Source organism: Protomyctophum bolini, assembly GCF_963924005.1.
Source record: "Protomyctophum bolini genome assembly, chromosome: 1".
Taxonomy (NCBI): Eukaryota; Metazoa; Chordata; class Actinopteri; order Myctophiformes; family Myctophidae; genus Protomyctophum; species Protomyctophum bolini.
In genome coordinates, this window is record NC_137862.1 from 20,806,373 (window position 1) to 20,822,245 (window position 15,873).

A 15,873-nucleotide genomic window follows, 5' to 3' on the forward strand; every position below is an offset into this window, starting at 1 on the left:
CCAAGTAGAACATTCAACTCTCTCGGTCGGTTCTCTCTGTGATCACCACCGTATCAAGAGCGCGTCCCAGAGATTTCAACTTTTCACCGGGGCAAGAGAGAGAGGGGGATCTGATCTCCACGGCCCAGAATGGCTTCTTTCATTGTCAAACAGATGGTGGGCGGAAAACTGAAGGACCTTACGGGAGGAGGAGCGGAGGAAAAACCCGAAGAGCCGAAATCGGAAGCCGCCGCGCAAGGAATGACCCAGGAGGAGTTTGAACAATACAAGGAACAGTTAGAAGAGGAAAAGTAAGGAAATATATTTAGGCTTCTCAAATTCACTCGTAATGACGAATCTGTGTCTGAATTCAAAAAGCAATGTTGGCATTTAGAATCATATGTCGTTAGGTGTTGTCGTAGACTTGTAGTCCAGTTTGTGAAGCTGATGCGTAAAGTATAGTGCTTACTTTACGCATCAGTGCCATAACTGCGCTCGGCACGGCACACATCTGCTCCTCGCCCCGGGATCTCTTCATGATAAATTATGTAGGACAGCACCTACTCGCGGGAATTTGTATAGGCTACTGGGAATTATTTTCTCGCAAGGATTAACTGAAATGGACAATAATCATTTCGTTTGTAACGGGGTGGACATTGGGCAAGCTTTTTGGACATCACTTGGCTGTTCCCATGCAGTGACGGTGAAAGCCACCTTTGCGTTATACATATTATTTTAGACCGTTAATATACTTTAATAATAAAACCCAACAAAGAATGAGTCAATACTTGAATATGAATTGGCCTAATCCATATATTCAGAGTCTGGGGTGATGATGGTTATTTAAATAATGGTTGTTTTTGGTCAACTGAACTGATGAACCTCAATAGCCCGTTTCTGTTTTGAATACCTTGCCAAAAGTTAACACGGATTCGTGAATACTCTGGAGGTTTCTTTAATTATCTCTTCAATATTGTGCACGTCCCTTATGATGTTCGTCTCCAGAGGACCATGGTGTTACATATTAAAAGTGACATTTGCAGAAACAAGGTCATTTGGTTAACAGAGAGTTCACACACGAGACAACACCTCACAATCAATTAGCATGACGGCTCTCTCTGCGGTGCGCTCCCCCACCGGACAAATCAGATGTTCACTCTCCTCCTGCTCACAAAATAAGCATGCACCCGTGATTCCCCAGCCCTGAGTCCTGACTGCCCAAAAATCCAAAGAGCAGTAACCACCTTTTAGGACACACACACACACTGACTTTGTTTTAGGCTCAAATGTCAAACTATAGACTTGTGATTTTTGGGCATAAACAATTGCCCCCAAAACAGCTAATATCACTTCTTTGCTGATAATCCATTTAGCTGACAAATAGGCCTAATTGAATGAATAGTTTATTTCGATCTTTCTGAGAGACATTACACAAAACAGTTTTTTTTAAAGGTTATCGAAAAGGCATAGGCAGAAGCTTATAGCTTATTAGTGCCTATCCTTATATCCCAATGTATTCCAAAATACTAATGAGGATATGCATAACAATCAACATATAAACAAAACAAACATTGACATTTATAAAAGAAAAAAAGAAAGAAACAAAAACTAACGAGAAACAAGGAGGAAAAAAGACAAAAAGCTCAAATGTACTGTCTACTTCAATCCAACACTACATAGCATAACATAACTCAACTCCCCACTCATTCCAGGTTATATTTATCCAATAATTCCTGTTTGAGCCTCTTTTTAAATTACTTTAGGTTGATGCTTTGCTTTATAGGTTCCACAGCTTAACTCCATGAACAGAAACACACATGCTCTTCAAGGTGGTTCCAACACCTATTTGTTTAAAGTTTAATTCCCCTCTCAACTCATACCTCCCATCCCTATCCCTACACCTTTTTTGGATATTGCCAGGAAGCCGTTTATGTTTTGCTTTATATAATATTTGTGCTGTTTTAAAATCAACTAAATCAAAAAACCTTAATGTATGTGAATTCAGAAACAGTGAATTTGTGTGTTCATAGTATCTTACCTTATTGACTATTATTGCTTTATTCTGCAGTAAGTATATTGACTGAAGGTTGCTTTTGTAGGTGTTACCCCACACTTAGTATAGGTGAGATACAGTATGGTGTTAGCATTGAAAATTGAAAAAAAGAAGAAAAAAAACCTTTAAAAACGTTATATCATTTTCCTTTCCCTTTCTTTTTTATTTTGTCTTTATTTTTTTACATTACTGCACTTTGGCTTTGTAGGGTTCTTTTGGATTTGCTGTGGGCGAGAATTTAATGCATCTAGTATTTGGGACATAATGACCTTTTTATGTTTTTTTCTTTTTTTTTTCTTATTTCTTCCAGTAGAGTAGGCAATCTATCTAGTCAATCCACTCTCCTTAGTCATGTTGCCATCTTCAGAGCATGGGCACATGAGGGGTTTATACCCAAGGCAGCCAATTACTAAACTCTTGACTATTCATTTTGTGCATGCGCCTTTTCTGAAGTGGATTGTTTTTCCCCCGCTGGTCCCATATAGTTGCCTTTAAGGAGGTCAAAAGATGTGGCTGCTGTTGACCTGGATAATTAACATACGCTAATACCATTTAGTGTCTTTACCATTATTAGGCTACATCGCCAGCCCATTAAATGATTGCATCGGTGTGTGTGTGAATGTGAACATGTAGTATTTCGGAAAAAGGTGGTGTATAAATGTGTGTTTGTGTTTATGAGGAACCTTACTTACTTAAATCAGCCACTTATTGATGTCTCCCACAATGACCTTATCATGACCCCTTTAGAAATGTACCATTAGCTGTTAACACATGCAGGGTGCGTGGCCTCTCCTCCCTGATTACACACTGTATGCCACATTATACTGCCATTGTGATGGATGGATGCAGGAACAGGTGTTCCCTTTTGGTCTTCATTCAGGAATGGCTGTTCGGTTAACCATTACAATCCCGTGCGTAGGCCGTACATAAAGCAGATCTACGAGCTCACACAAGTTTTTTTTAGATCGGCTATTTTTCGGCCCAATGTTCCACCCAGAAGGGCTAGGGTTTGAGTGGTTAATTAATGCATGTGAAGCCTGTTTTGTGTTTCGCTGCACAAGGCTGGTGTTTGCTGAGAACAACAGTTATGTTATGCCATTGACACTGACGTGGCACGAAACATGAGTTTTGGTCAAATGTCAAAGAAATTAATTTGTTCTTTTTGTATGGACATTTTGTCCATACAACACAATATAAATATAGGTTTAAGTGGTTAATAGTGACATCACAGACCTCATGAAAATTAAGCAGGACACACGATGCCGTTTATATATAAATCTCTGGCCTAATGTTACAGTTCTTCCTACAGGCCACGGTGTGACCTCAAATATACGCAACATCATCACCATACCATGACCTTCAGTGGTGAATTATTAGACACATCATACATCACCGAGAGAGAAGCTGCACTCATTAAAGTAGAATGGAGGTTGGCGATGGCCTGTTCACAGTGGCGTGTCACACAGAGTCATTTTATCACATTTAGCACCCAGCCATGGTGACAAACTGTGGCCACCACGGTGACATCTGATGCCCTTGAGAGGTCGAGAAAAGGAAGAAGACAATAAGCTATTTGAGGCCGCCGCCTGTTGAAGATTGTTTCTTTCGTGTTGATGCATTGTGAAACTCGCCACTGGTGCGGACAGCATCGTGAATACTATATTTAAACTAAACCGATAAAAAAACGAATGACCTTCCACTGTTGACATGCTCGCTGTGTACAAACGCTCCCCACGGTCTCACTGTACTGTACGTTGTCCCCTCGGACCGCATTCAAATTAAGCTGTTGACTTGATAGCTCCAGTCGTTTAATGTCACCCCTGTGGTTTCCCCAGCTCTGTTTTGGATAAATACTATCTCATCTTTTGCTGTTAATGCATTATGTAACAATCACACAGTCTGGGCTCGTTGTGTCATTGATTGACTGTAATCACTTTCATGGCTGTTATTAAGTCTATGTTTAGACACAGGGCTCCTTGAAGCAGGCTTCTAATAGCTTATATGGTGCAGGCACGATTTAATGAGGGAAGATTTCATTATGGACAATTAAGAAGCGTTTGAGTAAAATTGACTTTGAGAGGACTGTGCCAGCAGTCTGCCCTCTGCTGGAGGCATCACATGGCTGTTTGGAGGAGCAAAACAACATTATGCTCAATGGGTTGAATAATAATAATAGTCATCTATTGGAAACAATGGAAGCTAATTTAATATGAGCACTGCATTTCAATGTTTATCTGTATTGTTATTGATGTGATAATTGTCCTATCGACGGACATTTCCAGACAGGCAAAGGCATTTTCTTTTGCAACATTACAACCATAGACACTAGACAGAGGAGTATCTGAGGGCAAGATGTCTGAGGGCAAAAAGCGACCCTGCATCCGCCTGGGTGACGGCAGACTGCTGGGCGAGCGCTGGCGTTTTGGCATGGCGTGTCAGATCAACATATGGAATTAATTCTGTACTGGCCATATATGGAGTGTGTCTTGAGTGTACAGTGTTTGATGAGATCAGATCAACATAATATGGAATGTCGGAACAGGTCAGCTCCATATATGGAGAGCTAAGGGTGGCAGCGGGGGCAGTGTCTTGAGTGTACAGTGTTTGATGAGGGCCCAGGTAGGGCCGGGCCTTCATTTTCGGGCCTGTTGAGAACTCTAGTTTTTGCTGGCTAATAACTTTGGGACAGGCCCGCCTAGAGTTTAAATGGGCAGGTATCAGTCAAAAGGGAGACATCGAAGAGGAAGGGTGGATGGGGAAGGATCAACATATATGGAATGTCAGAACAGGTCGGTCAGCTCCATATATGGAGATCTAAGGGTTTGAGGTCAGATGTAGAGTTGCTGGCCAATATTGATGACATCAGGGATACATAGGGACTGGTATAGTTAAATAGGAAATAAGAGTTTTTACGTTCCTTTCCTTTCTGGAAAACGATGTGTTCCAAGGTAAGTTGTTCAGTTTAAAAAACTGTGACTATGGTACGGCTTTGGGAACTGCATTTCATCTTAAAGAGCCTTCGTCAGGGCACTGCGAAGCACCACTCCTTACCCCCTTGAACCCCAGCATCCATATTCTGGGGGCGGGGGTGGGGGGATAGCTGATCTAACACGTCGCAACGCAAAGCTTGTACTGTATATCGGCTATTTTTGCTGAAGAGATTTGGTGTAGATGGAAAAAAGCAGGCCAAGTACAGTTGCAAGTACAGTTACAACTCAGGGCTTTATTATATAGTGTGAGTGGACCCTGATGAAGGCTTGTCCATTGATTGAATACTTTATTAACACTAGTGTGCAAACACTACATACTACAGTTTTACAATAACGCTAAAAGTATAACACAAAAAGCCCTGAGGACTTGTTCCCATTATGGTCCCGTGTACTCAATTAATCAAAACATATATTACACGAGATCATAAATACTAGGAGCAGTAAAAGTATATTTACAGAAATACACTGGGGGGAATTAATCTCAAATGCGTGACCCAATTCCAGCTGCTATTATGGACCAACCAAGTATAGATCTAGGTACACTTTATTATTCCAAAACCTAACTGGAAACACCTAGGCTACTGAATAGATCGACTACCCTCACAGCATCAACAACGACTCTACAGAACCATGTTGGGCTGGGCACCCATTTCATAATGGCGGTGTCCACGGTCTGGATGCATTTCAGAGGCCTCACCTCTGCCCCATTCCAGCTATGTGTTCTGTTTAGTATGCAGAAATACCTCGAAAACTAATGTTATGCCTAGCTTTGCATGATCTTTGGTTGGTTTGGTATAACAGCGTTAGTGGAGCATGCGAGTGGAGGTTGTGAAGGTTATCTCGGTCACGTGTTTACCAATGTGGGGTCCATGGAGCTCAAGGGGCCCTTGAGGGTTTCCAGAGGGTACATTTGTGCACTAAAGTTATATGACCACTGAGGATGGTGCTCGCTCCCGGTCCAGGCGCATGCCACGGCTCTGGCCTATGGCAGTGCGTCACATGTTCGGGTCCCGTTCATGATGACCTTTGCTGCGTGTCTCTCCCTATCTCTATCTCCCTCTTTCCTGTCATTCTTCACTTGTGTCTATCAATATGCACAAGCTCTGCTGTGCTACGCAATCTTATGTATAAATTGATGTGTAGGGTATCTGAGTCAGTAAATGACATCATTAATGTCATCACTAACACGATACGTAGTTCTGTCGGGTTCTCCTCCAGACTGTGGAACCATTGGCGAACTTGTTTGTATGTTCGAAACTGAATATGGTGGAACTCTTTTTATTGTATATTTCTTTCTATATTATTATTCTTTTTATCTATTGTGTTGCTGTTCTGTACTGTGATATGGATTCTGCAATAAATAATCAATCAATATAGGCAGAAAAGCCCAAAACAAAAAAAAACTAAATGGAATTTTATTCAAAGGACTAAAACCAAAGATGGCCGATCTAGGTCTGCTAGCTGCAGTTCACTAGTGGTGTGATTCTTGGCTGTTTATCGTCTGCTGTTTGCAGACTATGGGGCTCTAAGTCTCAGTGGACTGAACATTCTGAGCACTGAACCAACAGCAGGATACATCTGGGCTTTCAGGGAGCAATAGCACAGCATATCTGGGATTAAGAGCTGCTGCGCGTTCACCTCGTGATGACCCTGCACGTAAAACTCTGTTCATTGAACTCTTGGGGTAAACATGACATTTACAGATCCATTTGTGTACATTTATTACCATTTTGAAGTGTAAATTAGTACTGACGTAGATGTAGAATTAGGCTAAACTGTGTGAATGTGGTGATGTTATTAGGCTTCCGGTGATGGTGGGTATTAAGCGTCCGTAAAGGGGGTCTAAGTGAAGTTTTGTAAAAGAAGAAAGGAATTATTTTGCTAAGAAATTAAAACTCTGGTTTTTCCGATATTCCATAATAATTGCTATAGAGTGATTGTAACAGGGATATCATGGATACAGTCTCTCCAACCCTAGTAAATACTAGGGTTGGAAATAGTATTATAATTTCCAATATGGAAATAAGAGGTTTTTGCCGACGGCAACAATATACTTTATGGGAGAGGATAATTCTCATATTAAATAAGTGTGGGTTGGAAGGAGTTACTGTGTTGACAATTAAATCCTGCTTATCGCCACAGAGGTGTACAGTTAATTGAAGGCAGTATTAGCTAAGAGGCTTCGGTTAGAAGCTGAGATTATCTGTTTGTATGTCCAGAAGCATCTCCAGTATTCAGCTGAAAAATAATCTCCCCCTTCCCAGGCTGGAACGAGAAGCTGATTTTGCCCAGAAGAAGGCTGAGCGAGCGACAGTTCGAAGTCATTTCCGGGATAAATACAGACTACCAAAGGTACAACTGATTTAGCTGTGTAGCCTTTGAAAAGCAACATTTTGGTGCCAATCTTCCCAAAAGCGTTTGCGGCCCACCCATCTGACCACTTCACACGACAGACGATTATTGCCGTCTATTGGTCAGAAAGGTGTGCCTTGTGCATTTTCAGAGCATGTTTATTTTAATCATCAATCAATTCCAGGTTCCTGCCCACAGGTTTGGAATCGCTGACCTAGATATTACAATAAATGGGTTGATCCAACAAGTGTGCAGTTGTCTTCTCTACTATGCCTGTTAATAGAAGATGCATTTACATTTACCACTTCCCCACTGTGGCTTCCCCCCCCCCCAGAGCTTTCTTTGACATATCTGTGTCGTTTCTAGTGTTTGTCATATCTGTGTCATTTCTAGTGTTGTACTGTACTGTATGCAACAAGATATTTGCGTATTTGTGTATGTATTGACAATATATATCTGTGTGTTTGAGAGTTTATGTAATTGTATGCATTTATCTACTGTGTGTGTGTGTGTGTGTGTGTGTGTGTGTGTGTGTGTGTGTGTGTGCGCGCGCGCCTGTCTCAGAACGAGGTAGATGAGGGCCAGATCCAAGCGGCCGGAGATGACGTGTGCCTGCCCACAGAGCTGGCCAAGATGATTGCAGAGGACAACCAGGAGGAGGAGAAGAAGTCGTCCGTTCTTGGCCACCTGACCAGCATCCAGAACGTGGACATGGACCATCTGAAGGACAAGGCGCAGGCCACCCTGGAAGACCTCAAAAAGCAGACGGAAAACTGCAGTCTCATGTGATCTGGCCAGCTCTTAAGGTTTGATTTATACAATCACAAAGATTTGGGAGGTAAAAAAAGAAAGAAAAAAAAGGTATTTTACAGCTGAAAAACAGTGTAGAGACTTTTTTCAGTTGAAAATATTGTCATTTATTTTGTTGAGCAATAATTATCTACACTGTTGTGCAACAAAGTATGAGCTATAGCCTTTAATTTCGAGATTCCCACCTCCTGCCAACCATCCTTCTCTTCCTTCTCTTCTCCTGTTCTCTCTCTCTCTCTCTTTCTCTCTCTCTCCGTACCTCACATGAAGTTAGGATGCATTGGTCTACAGCAGAAGTGTCCTATCATCATTGTGCCATGAAAGACCAATATTGTGCATGTTTGCCTGCTAACCAAATAGTACACCAGCAGATTTCATCCATGAGGTCTCCCCCCCCTCTAGTGGAAGGTGTTCAAATTAGACCAAACCAGCTGGTGTGATGTCAGTACTGTTGGCTCTGCTGGGCACAATACTAGACAACACTGCCCTGCAGTATTGAAATATACACAGTCAAATATTGAGTGTATAAATGCAAGTTGATGCAACCCAGTATTAGCCAGAGAAGAAAGGTTGTACATTTCTGCAAACCACTGATAATCTGCATCTCAAAAAACATTCAAAGTACAGAGGATAAAGACAAATATACATGCTTTGTATGTAAGTCACATGCCGAAGTTTCTGTCGATTACATTCCAAACTATACATGAAGCATGTGGCACAATACAAATTACAAAGGATGTCCAATTTCTTTGGCTATCGCCCAGGCATATACCCATAGCCTTACAACAATGCCAAGACGAAAATCACATTTAAGCCATGTTGTTCCTTCATGTCTTTGAGCTTGCACTGATTGGTCGACTACTGTCAAATCACCATCAATCATGTTATCAGATACGTGTCACCCTTGCTGCCCTTTTATGACTCCCCCTCGCCCAGGGCAAATAATAAAGGCTGGGTATGTGTTCAATATCCAGATATATCTGTATAAGATGTACAGTAGCCTACATGTGACTGTTTTTGCTGTTTATCTGTGCTACTCTTTCAACGGTAGGCCTTTGTTCAGTCTGTGTTTAATCAACTCATTGCGCCTTGGATTGAACGTTGCTGTTGGGCAGAAACCTTGTATCTTCATACTTCACCTTTTTACGTTTCTTTTTTTTACTATTTTGAAGTACAAGTCAAGACTGTCTAACAAAAGTTGGGAAAATAGCTATAGATCTGTTTTTTTTAATATATTTTATAAATATGCAACCAATGAGAAGTATTAATAAGAGCTAGTGACTAAATAATAACTACATTGGATCCATTGGAATATGGGTTCTTTTTAGTTTTCCATTTTCCTGAAAAGTAAGAGTTTTGAACATTACATGATTGATTGATTGATTCTTTATTTAAGTGTCATGCTTTCGAAGAAGCCCAGCCCATATGGACTTACAGGACACTTTTTACAGTTTACATAAACAATTACAATAAGGTTACAAGGTTTACACAGTACAAGGTTTCCACCTGACAGTGATGAAATGACCTTTCAACTTTTGTCTTGTTTATCCCATTGGCCTCCTATCTGTAGTAGTGTCTTGTGCTGGTGGTTCGGTGTCATTTAGCCAGTATGATATGTCAAGTGGTGTCTTTGAAAAAAATATATTGATTGTCAGAGCCAGTTATTACGTTTAAATGGCACACAGTCCTTTGAACATACTATAGTATGTACTTGGTATAATCTGACCTGTCTTCTAGCAAGCGTTAATAGAAGCTGTGACTGAATGACGAGGAGGAGGCATCTGTCATTTGTATTAGTGCAGATAACCAATGCACCAACATAGCATGTGCAACATTGATGCTTATTAACAACAGATAGATATCGGCTACTGCCAACTGTGAATGTCAACTTTATTTGCCGATATTGACTGATACAGCAAATATCGGCCGATAGCCAGGGCCGAGACGGGTATCGGTGCATCCCTAGTTTCCTCTGTAGGTTCATGCAGCAGTGCTGCTTGAGGGGTCTCATCATTCATAACCCTTCATGTTTCTGTTTCAGTTATGGTCCAGTGCAGATTGCAGCACTAAAAAACTTTTTTGGCATTATCATTATATAATCAGAAAATCAGACATTTTACTGTGCTGTGTTGTTATTTACAAATCAAATTAGGGTTTAATCATTTCTTACAGCGGTGATACTCCACTGCTATATGAACAACAGGAAAACCCTTTGGCAATAGTTCATGTCTTGTGATAGTTTGCAAAGTCTGTATGTGACATATAGAGTATTAAAGGCAGGCAATCTTGACGGTGGCTACTTCTCTAATATGATAGCTACAATAATGTGTTTGTTAAATGAGAAGAAATGGTTGTATGAACGTAGTTCCAGAGCAAGCTGAGATCTTGTGTGTAACTTGTCTTGAAGTCTTTGTTTTGTTCAACGTTGCAGTCGGGTGTTTCAGGTAATGGCTGCTAGGACACTGATTCACGTGGCTGTCATCTCTGGAAAGGTCTCTTTTATTTAAAAGCTGACAGTTGTGAACCACAATAAACTGATTTTTATGATATATCCCCGGCTGTTTCTTTGCTTTTGTTTTAATGCAAAAGAATAAAGTTATGAGGTTTGGGTTTTTCTATTTTTCCCAAGGAGCCCACTGTGGTATTATACCGCAGGTTAATATACTGATATATTATTGATTTCAGCTGTTACAATTCCAAAAATGCAAACATGACCCGATTCAAATACTTCAGTCTAACTTACTAACTTAATGACTGGTGATGATTTGCGAACTATAGTGGCCCTCTTCATATTCAAAGTTTCCCACCCCTGGTCTTAGTGGTCTATCTATGGAATGTCAAATGGAAAACAAGTCGAGGCTGAACACCAGGTGGCGACAAAAACACAATGACATCATCTGACAGCAACAAGTGATGTTTTGACGCTGAAGTAGGCTAGCCTCATTCATTATAGTGTAAGAAATTAATTATGATCTATAAATCTTACAAAATATCTCAAATGAAAAAGCTGATGTGTTGAAAATCAACATTAAGGCATGACACAATTCATAGACTGACAAATGATAGCCGTATTTTGTTTATTTAGGCTAACAAAACCATGTTATTGCTTTCTTGACGTGTACACAGATTACGCGCGTGCGTGTGTATGCATGTAGCCTGATTGATTAATTTATTAACAGATTGGAGTACATTTCAAGCACTATAATCAAAACATAACTGTTAAATGTGGACGACACCATAAACAAAGTATTACACTTGTTTATAATAGGACCCACCATGTTCAATTCATCAGAACAATTAGAGACGTACTCTTCTATAGCTAAAAACAGGAAATCATCATAGAGGAGGTAGGGTGTGTGTGTGTGTATATATATATATATATATATATATATATATATATGATTAATTCCTGAAATTAGCCTGTGTATCAGGGAAACTGAGAGGGGGGGATGGCACGGTCTCAGGGGGGCATGGCTGGAACAGCTTTGTAAAAAGAAATGCAGAACAGCCTGGGTTCTTTTGCCCCGAAATCAAGTTAGTTACCATCTCAATGGCAAGTGAGTCTGAGCTCTTGGTAGTTTTCAAGTGTGCTGTGAAAGGGGAGAGCTGTAAAATATATTGATGCTGAAACCTCACTCTATTGATAGGCCCCAGTGCGTGAACAATCTTCGGCTTCAGGGAAAGACACTGGGGCCACTGCATGGCCAATCTGACACAATTGGGGTGAAACGGGCCAGAAAACACCATTCTCTGCCATTCTCCTCTATCAATCTGGGCTTAAAACCTCAACAGAATGCGTTGCAAAAGGAGGGGGGTTCTGAGAGAAAGAGAGAGAGAGAGTTGTGACAATTAGTGAGAACCGTTTTTAAAGCTTCACTTCATTTCACACAGATACAACCAAGATTTGCTAGCCTAGAAGTTTTCCCTTCCATCGTTTTTTCCGCTGAAATGTTGGACCCGTCCAGCAGTGGGTTTGCAGATGCGAGTTTCTTTCAGTGGAATGCACATAGCAGCACATGCATGCGTGCGTGTGTATTAATAGGATATCGTATATTCCCTCAGTCAGCAGCACACATCCCCATTCCCCATATATGCGTGTGCGTGCGCGCGCGTGTGTGTGTGTGTGTGTGTGTGTGTGTGTGTGTGTGTGTGTGTGTGTTGTTTTGCAATAAGGCAAAAGCAGAGAGACAGTAGGACCACACACACGTCAGATCGCAGCTTGGTACAACATTATAAACAATAGTTTATCTGATCATATTCGTCCCCTGTTTTTGCAAACTTGTTGTGTTGCTACAGGCAGAAATGGGTCCCACGGCTGCAGTGCTGCTGCCTCTTCAATGACGACCAATCGTTGGCTGTGGTTGTAAATGAGAGAGAGAGGAGGAGGGGGAAGGAAAACTTTCCTTTCTTTCTTTTTCTTTCTCTTGGAGAAGGAGGTAGGCTAGTGTGGGGAAATGCTCGACCAAGCGTGACTCGTAACTGCAAGAAAGAGAGAGGAGAGGAAAGGCACGGGAACAAAGACGGGTTAGAAAAATGCTACAGCCACAACCTCGTCTACTAAACCAAAATGCGGAATACTTGGAAACAACAATGGGGAGAAGAGAGATGACTTGGGGTGTAAAAAACGGAGCCATGGACCGTAAGTTTGCAAAGAAGAATTCGCGTCAACTAATTCGGGCACCGGAGTGTCGGAGTTGGTTGTAGGCTATGTGCTGTAGCCTATAGCCTACTCTTCATTGATGCGATTGGCATTGTTGGGCACTTTAGTCATTTGACATTGTGTGTTTTTGGTTTCCACTTTTGAGCGGACATTGTTCTCCGAATGAACATTTCGCTACGCGGTGCCCCGCAGTTAAAGCCAGGATTGGTGATTCCTACGGAACGGGCTCGGTCTGAGGACCAGTGAGCAGCGCGCGTACACACACACGCACACACAGTGGGAGGGGAGAGGTGTGCGTGCGCCTCTGGGGGGACTCAATAGTAATAACACACGTATGTGAATGATTGTATTAACACAAACGAAACCCAGTTGGTCTGTAAATTGATTGGCCTAATGTGCCAACCTTTCTGTTGGGCAAGGTGCACGTCACCAAAACTAGCCTAAACTCCATCCAAGCATGAGATGGTGTGTGGCCCTGGCGCTGCTCTCCTGGGCCCTGGGAGATGCCATGATCTGCTGGCAGGCGCTGCTCCGGTGCCACGACGAGCCCGACTGCGAGCTCGCCTACAGCCAGTATCTGGCGGCGTGTGAGGGCAACATCAGGGGCACCAGGAGACAGTGTCCGAGCCACTGTATAAACGCACTGATCAGACTGAACCACACCCGCAACGGGCCAGACCTGGAGACCTGTGACTGTGCCAAGGACATGGAGTGCATCGGCGCCAAACGGGCCATAGAGCCGTGCTTGCCCCGCAGACACCCGGGGGACGCCGGCGGGATAGGCTGCACAGAGGCCCGGCAGCGGTGCGAGGAGGACCCGGGCTGCCACACCTCCCTCACAGCCTACCTGTCCTACTGCGGCCAGCTCTTCAATGGCAGGAAGTGCTCCTCAAAGTGCAAGGCCACCATCCAGCAGATGCTCTTCATCCCGAGTGGCGTCCTCCTCAACCGCTGCGTGTGCGACGGCGTGGAGAGGCCCTTCTGCGAGGTGGTCAAGGAGAGCATGAACAAGCTGTGCGCCATCGGAGACCACGGCGTCATCTCGGACCAGGCTGATGTGGACGACGTTTACGAGGATGAAGACTATGACTTCAAGAACCACAGAGAAGAAGTGTACAGCGAAGTGTCCTCGGGCTCCTGGCTGCGGTTCAGCTGTGTGACGCTCCTGTTTCTGCAACTGGGTCGGATATTATGCTGATAAGTTCACATTTTTACTTTTTAGTGCAAGCAGCACCCATTTTGAAGCCGTGTGGTGGGCTTGTGGGGTCAGTGAGGTTTTCTATATAGGTCTTCATAATAGTTCACTGCCTATAGGCCTACATGATAAATTCTACTGTCTGATCTGCCATGGTCAATATTGGTCATTGTTGCATATACAGTGAGTTGTCTACAGTTTACGGGGGGCACAGGAAAGTAGGCCTACAGTTCAATACAAGGTCTGCTAGAGGATTTTAAACACAAGAAGCCTATGGCTTGTTTCTATTGGGGTATTTGGTCTAGGCATTTAGACCCCATCTCATTTCCCTTGTATCACAAAATCCATGGTTACTGAAATCCCAAACTTGACAACTGTTTATTTTCCACTGGCATACAACATTCTGTGTTCCTCTCTAAACGGATGCTGTTTGTTTGGATTCATTTCAATGGTCCTCGGAGTGTGGCTTTATTAAGACTTAAGACAAACATTGGACCCGTCCAGGGCTTGTGTTTGCTCTTCTCTCCAGTTCAGGGGGCCTCAGTATTGTTGCAGCAGCCACAGAACACTTCAAATGTTTGTGAGAACGGTCAGAGAACAGACAAGAGGTTTTGGGATCAAGTAGTTAAATTAACTGAAGTGCCTCTCTTGTCAGTTGTCAGTGACCCATCCCCCACACGCAAAGGTTGTTTTATTGAACACACCCTTTCCTGCCCCCACTTCCACCCTTTATGCCTTTTTTTTTAGACCCCCTGTCTTTTAAATTGTTGCTTTACCTCCCCCCAACCACCACCTCTGCAGATAACTGAAGACATGACCATAGGCTAGTTGTCTCTACTTCACATTGAGCCCCATATGAATGTACAAATGATTTCTGAAGGGATTCTTTCCAAAATGGCATTCCTTCATCTTGAAACACTAAATAACTTAACCAGGAATGTGACACACAACACACTAGAAATATCAGTTATAATACACCACCATGGAATCGTTTAATTAGCATTATGTAGCTAATAACTTTCATCCTAACGTTTTTCATTGGGGATTTTGGTTTAAGCTTCATAAAGGCAATAATTTCATAAGTTAATGCTTTTCAAATGGTGGATATCTTGAAACACAACTCTTTAGAACAGGTATTTAGTAGGCATATGCCACAGAAGGAGTATCTCTTATATATAGTATATGCAGTATATATGAGATTAAGTGACATTTATTATTCACTTTAACATATTCATAGCTAAAGTTGAGTAAGCTATGTGCATAACGTATTGCAAATCTAGTATTAGATGGCAGATCTGGGTCATCTAAAAATTTGCAACTGAAGTGATTGTCTTAGCCTTTTTGGCAGTGCCTTACTTGTTTGCATTTACCACATCAGTGTCAGTCACAGAAAAGGATACAACGTTGGCTTTTACATCCTTTCCCACACACACACACACACACACACACACACACACACACACACACACGCACACACACTTGACGGCAATCATTGTATTACTGTGTAAACCTTGCTAATCCACAACCTAAGAACACCAAACCAAACCACAAAAGAGCAGTTGCAAATAGTATTTGACTAAAGTCTGCTTAGGTGTATTGCATTACAGCTACGAGATCCAGACTGACATTGAAGGTGTTTGATTTCTTATTTTGAAGAAGCTAGTTGCCTGATGTCACATGGCTCACATCTACACCACTTGAAGTTCTCCTGTTATGAAACTAATCCTTGTTTTGCGATGAAGTTCATGATTATGTGTTAATGAACCCATTTCCATAGCTGCTGGTCTCAATGAAAAATGTTATGTTAAATTATGACGCTATAATTTGAGGAATG

General features: G+C 42.1%; 2 protein-coding genes across 2 annotated transcripts; both read left to right on the forward strand.

Moving 5' to 3' along the window:
* Positions 1-129: 129 nt before the first annotated feature.
* On the forward strand, positions 130-9,219 carry cplx3b (complexin 3b; the record flags this gene model as incomplete). The annotated part of the gene is made up of 3 exons (XM_080769793.1): positions 130-290; positions 7,287-7,374; positions 7,939-9,219. The coding sequence occupies 3 exons, from the start codon at positions 130-132 to the stop codon at positions 8,161-8,163; spliced, it is 474 nt and encodes a 157-aa protein (XP_080625919.1). The 3' UTR covers positions 8,164-9,219.
* A 3,265-nt stretch (positions 9,220-12,484) lies between these two features.
* LOC308312958 (growth arrest-specific protein 1) lies at positions 12,485-15,573 on the forward strand. Its single transcript, XM_080759782.1, has one exon. It carries the CDS (start codon positions 13,302-13,304, stop codon positions 14,040-14,042), a length of 741 nt encoding a protein of 246 aa, XP_080615908.1. The 5' UTR covers positions 12,485-13,301; the 3' UTR covers positions 14,043-15,573.
* The last annotated feature ends 300 nt before the right edge of the window (positions 15,574-15,873 follow it).

Bases quoted from the DNA above. Each gene is read 5' to 3' on its own strand.
- LOC308312958 (XM_080759782.1), top strand. From the start codon at position 13,302: ATGAGATGGTGTGTGGCCCTGGCGCTGCTCTCCTGGGCCCTGGGAGAT.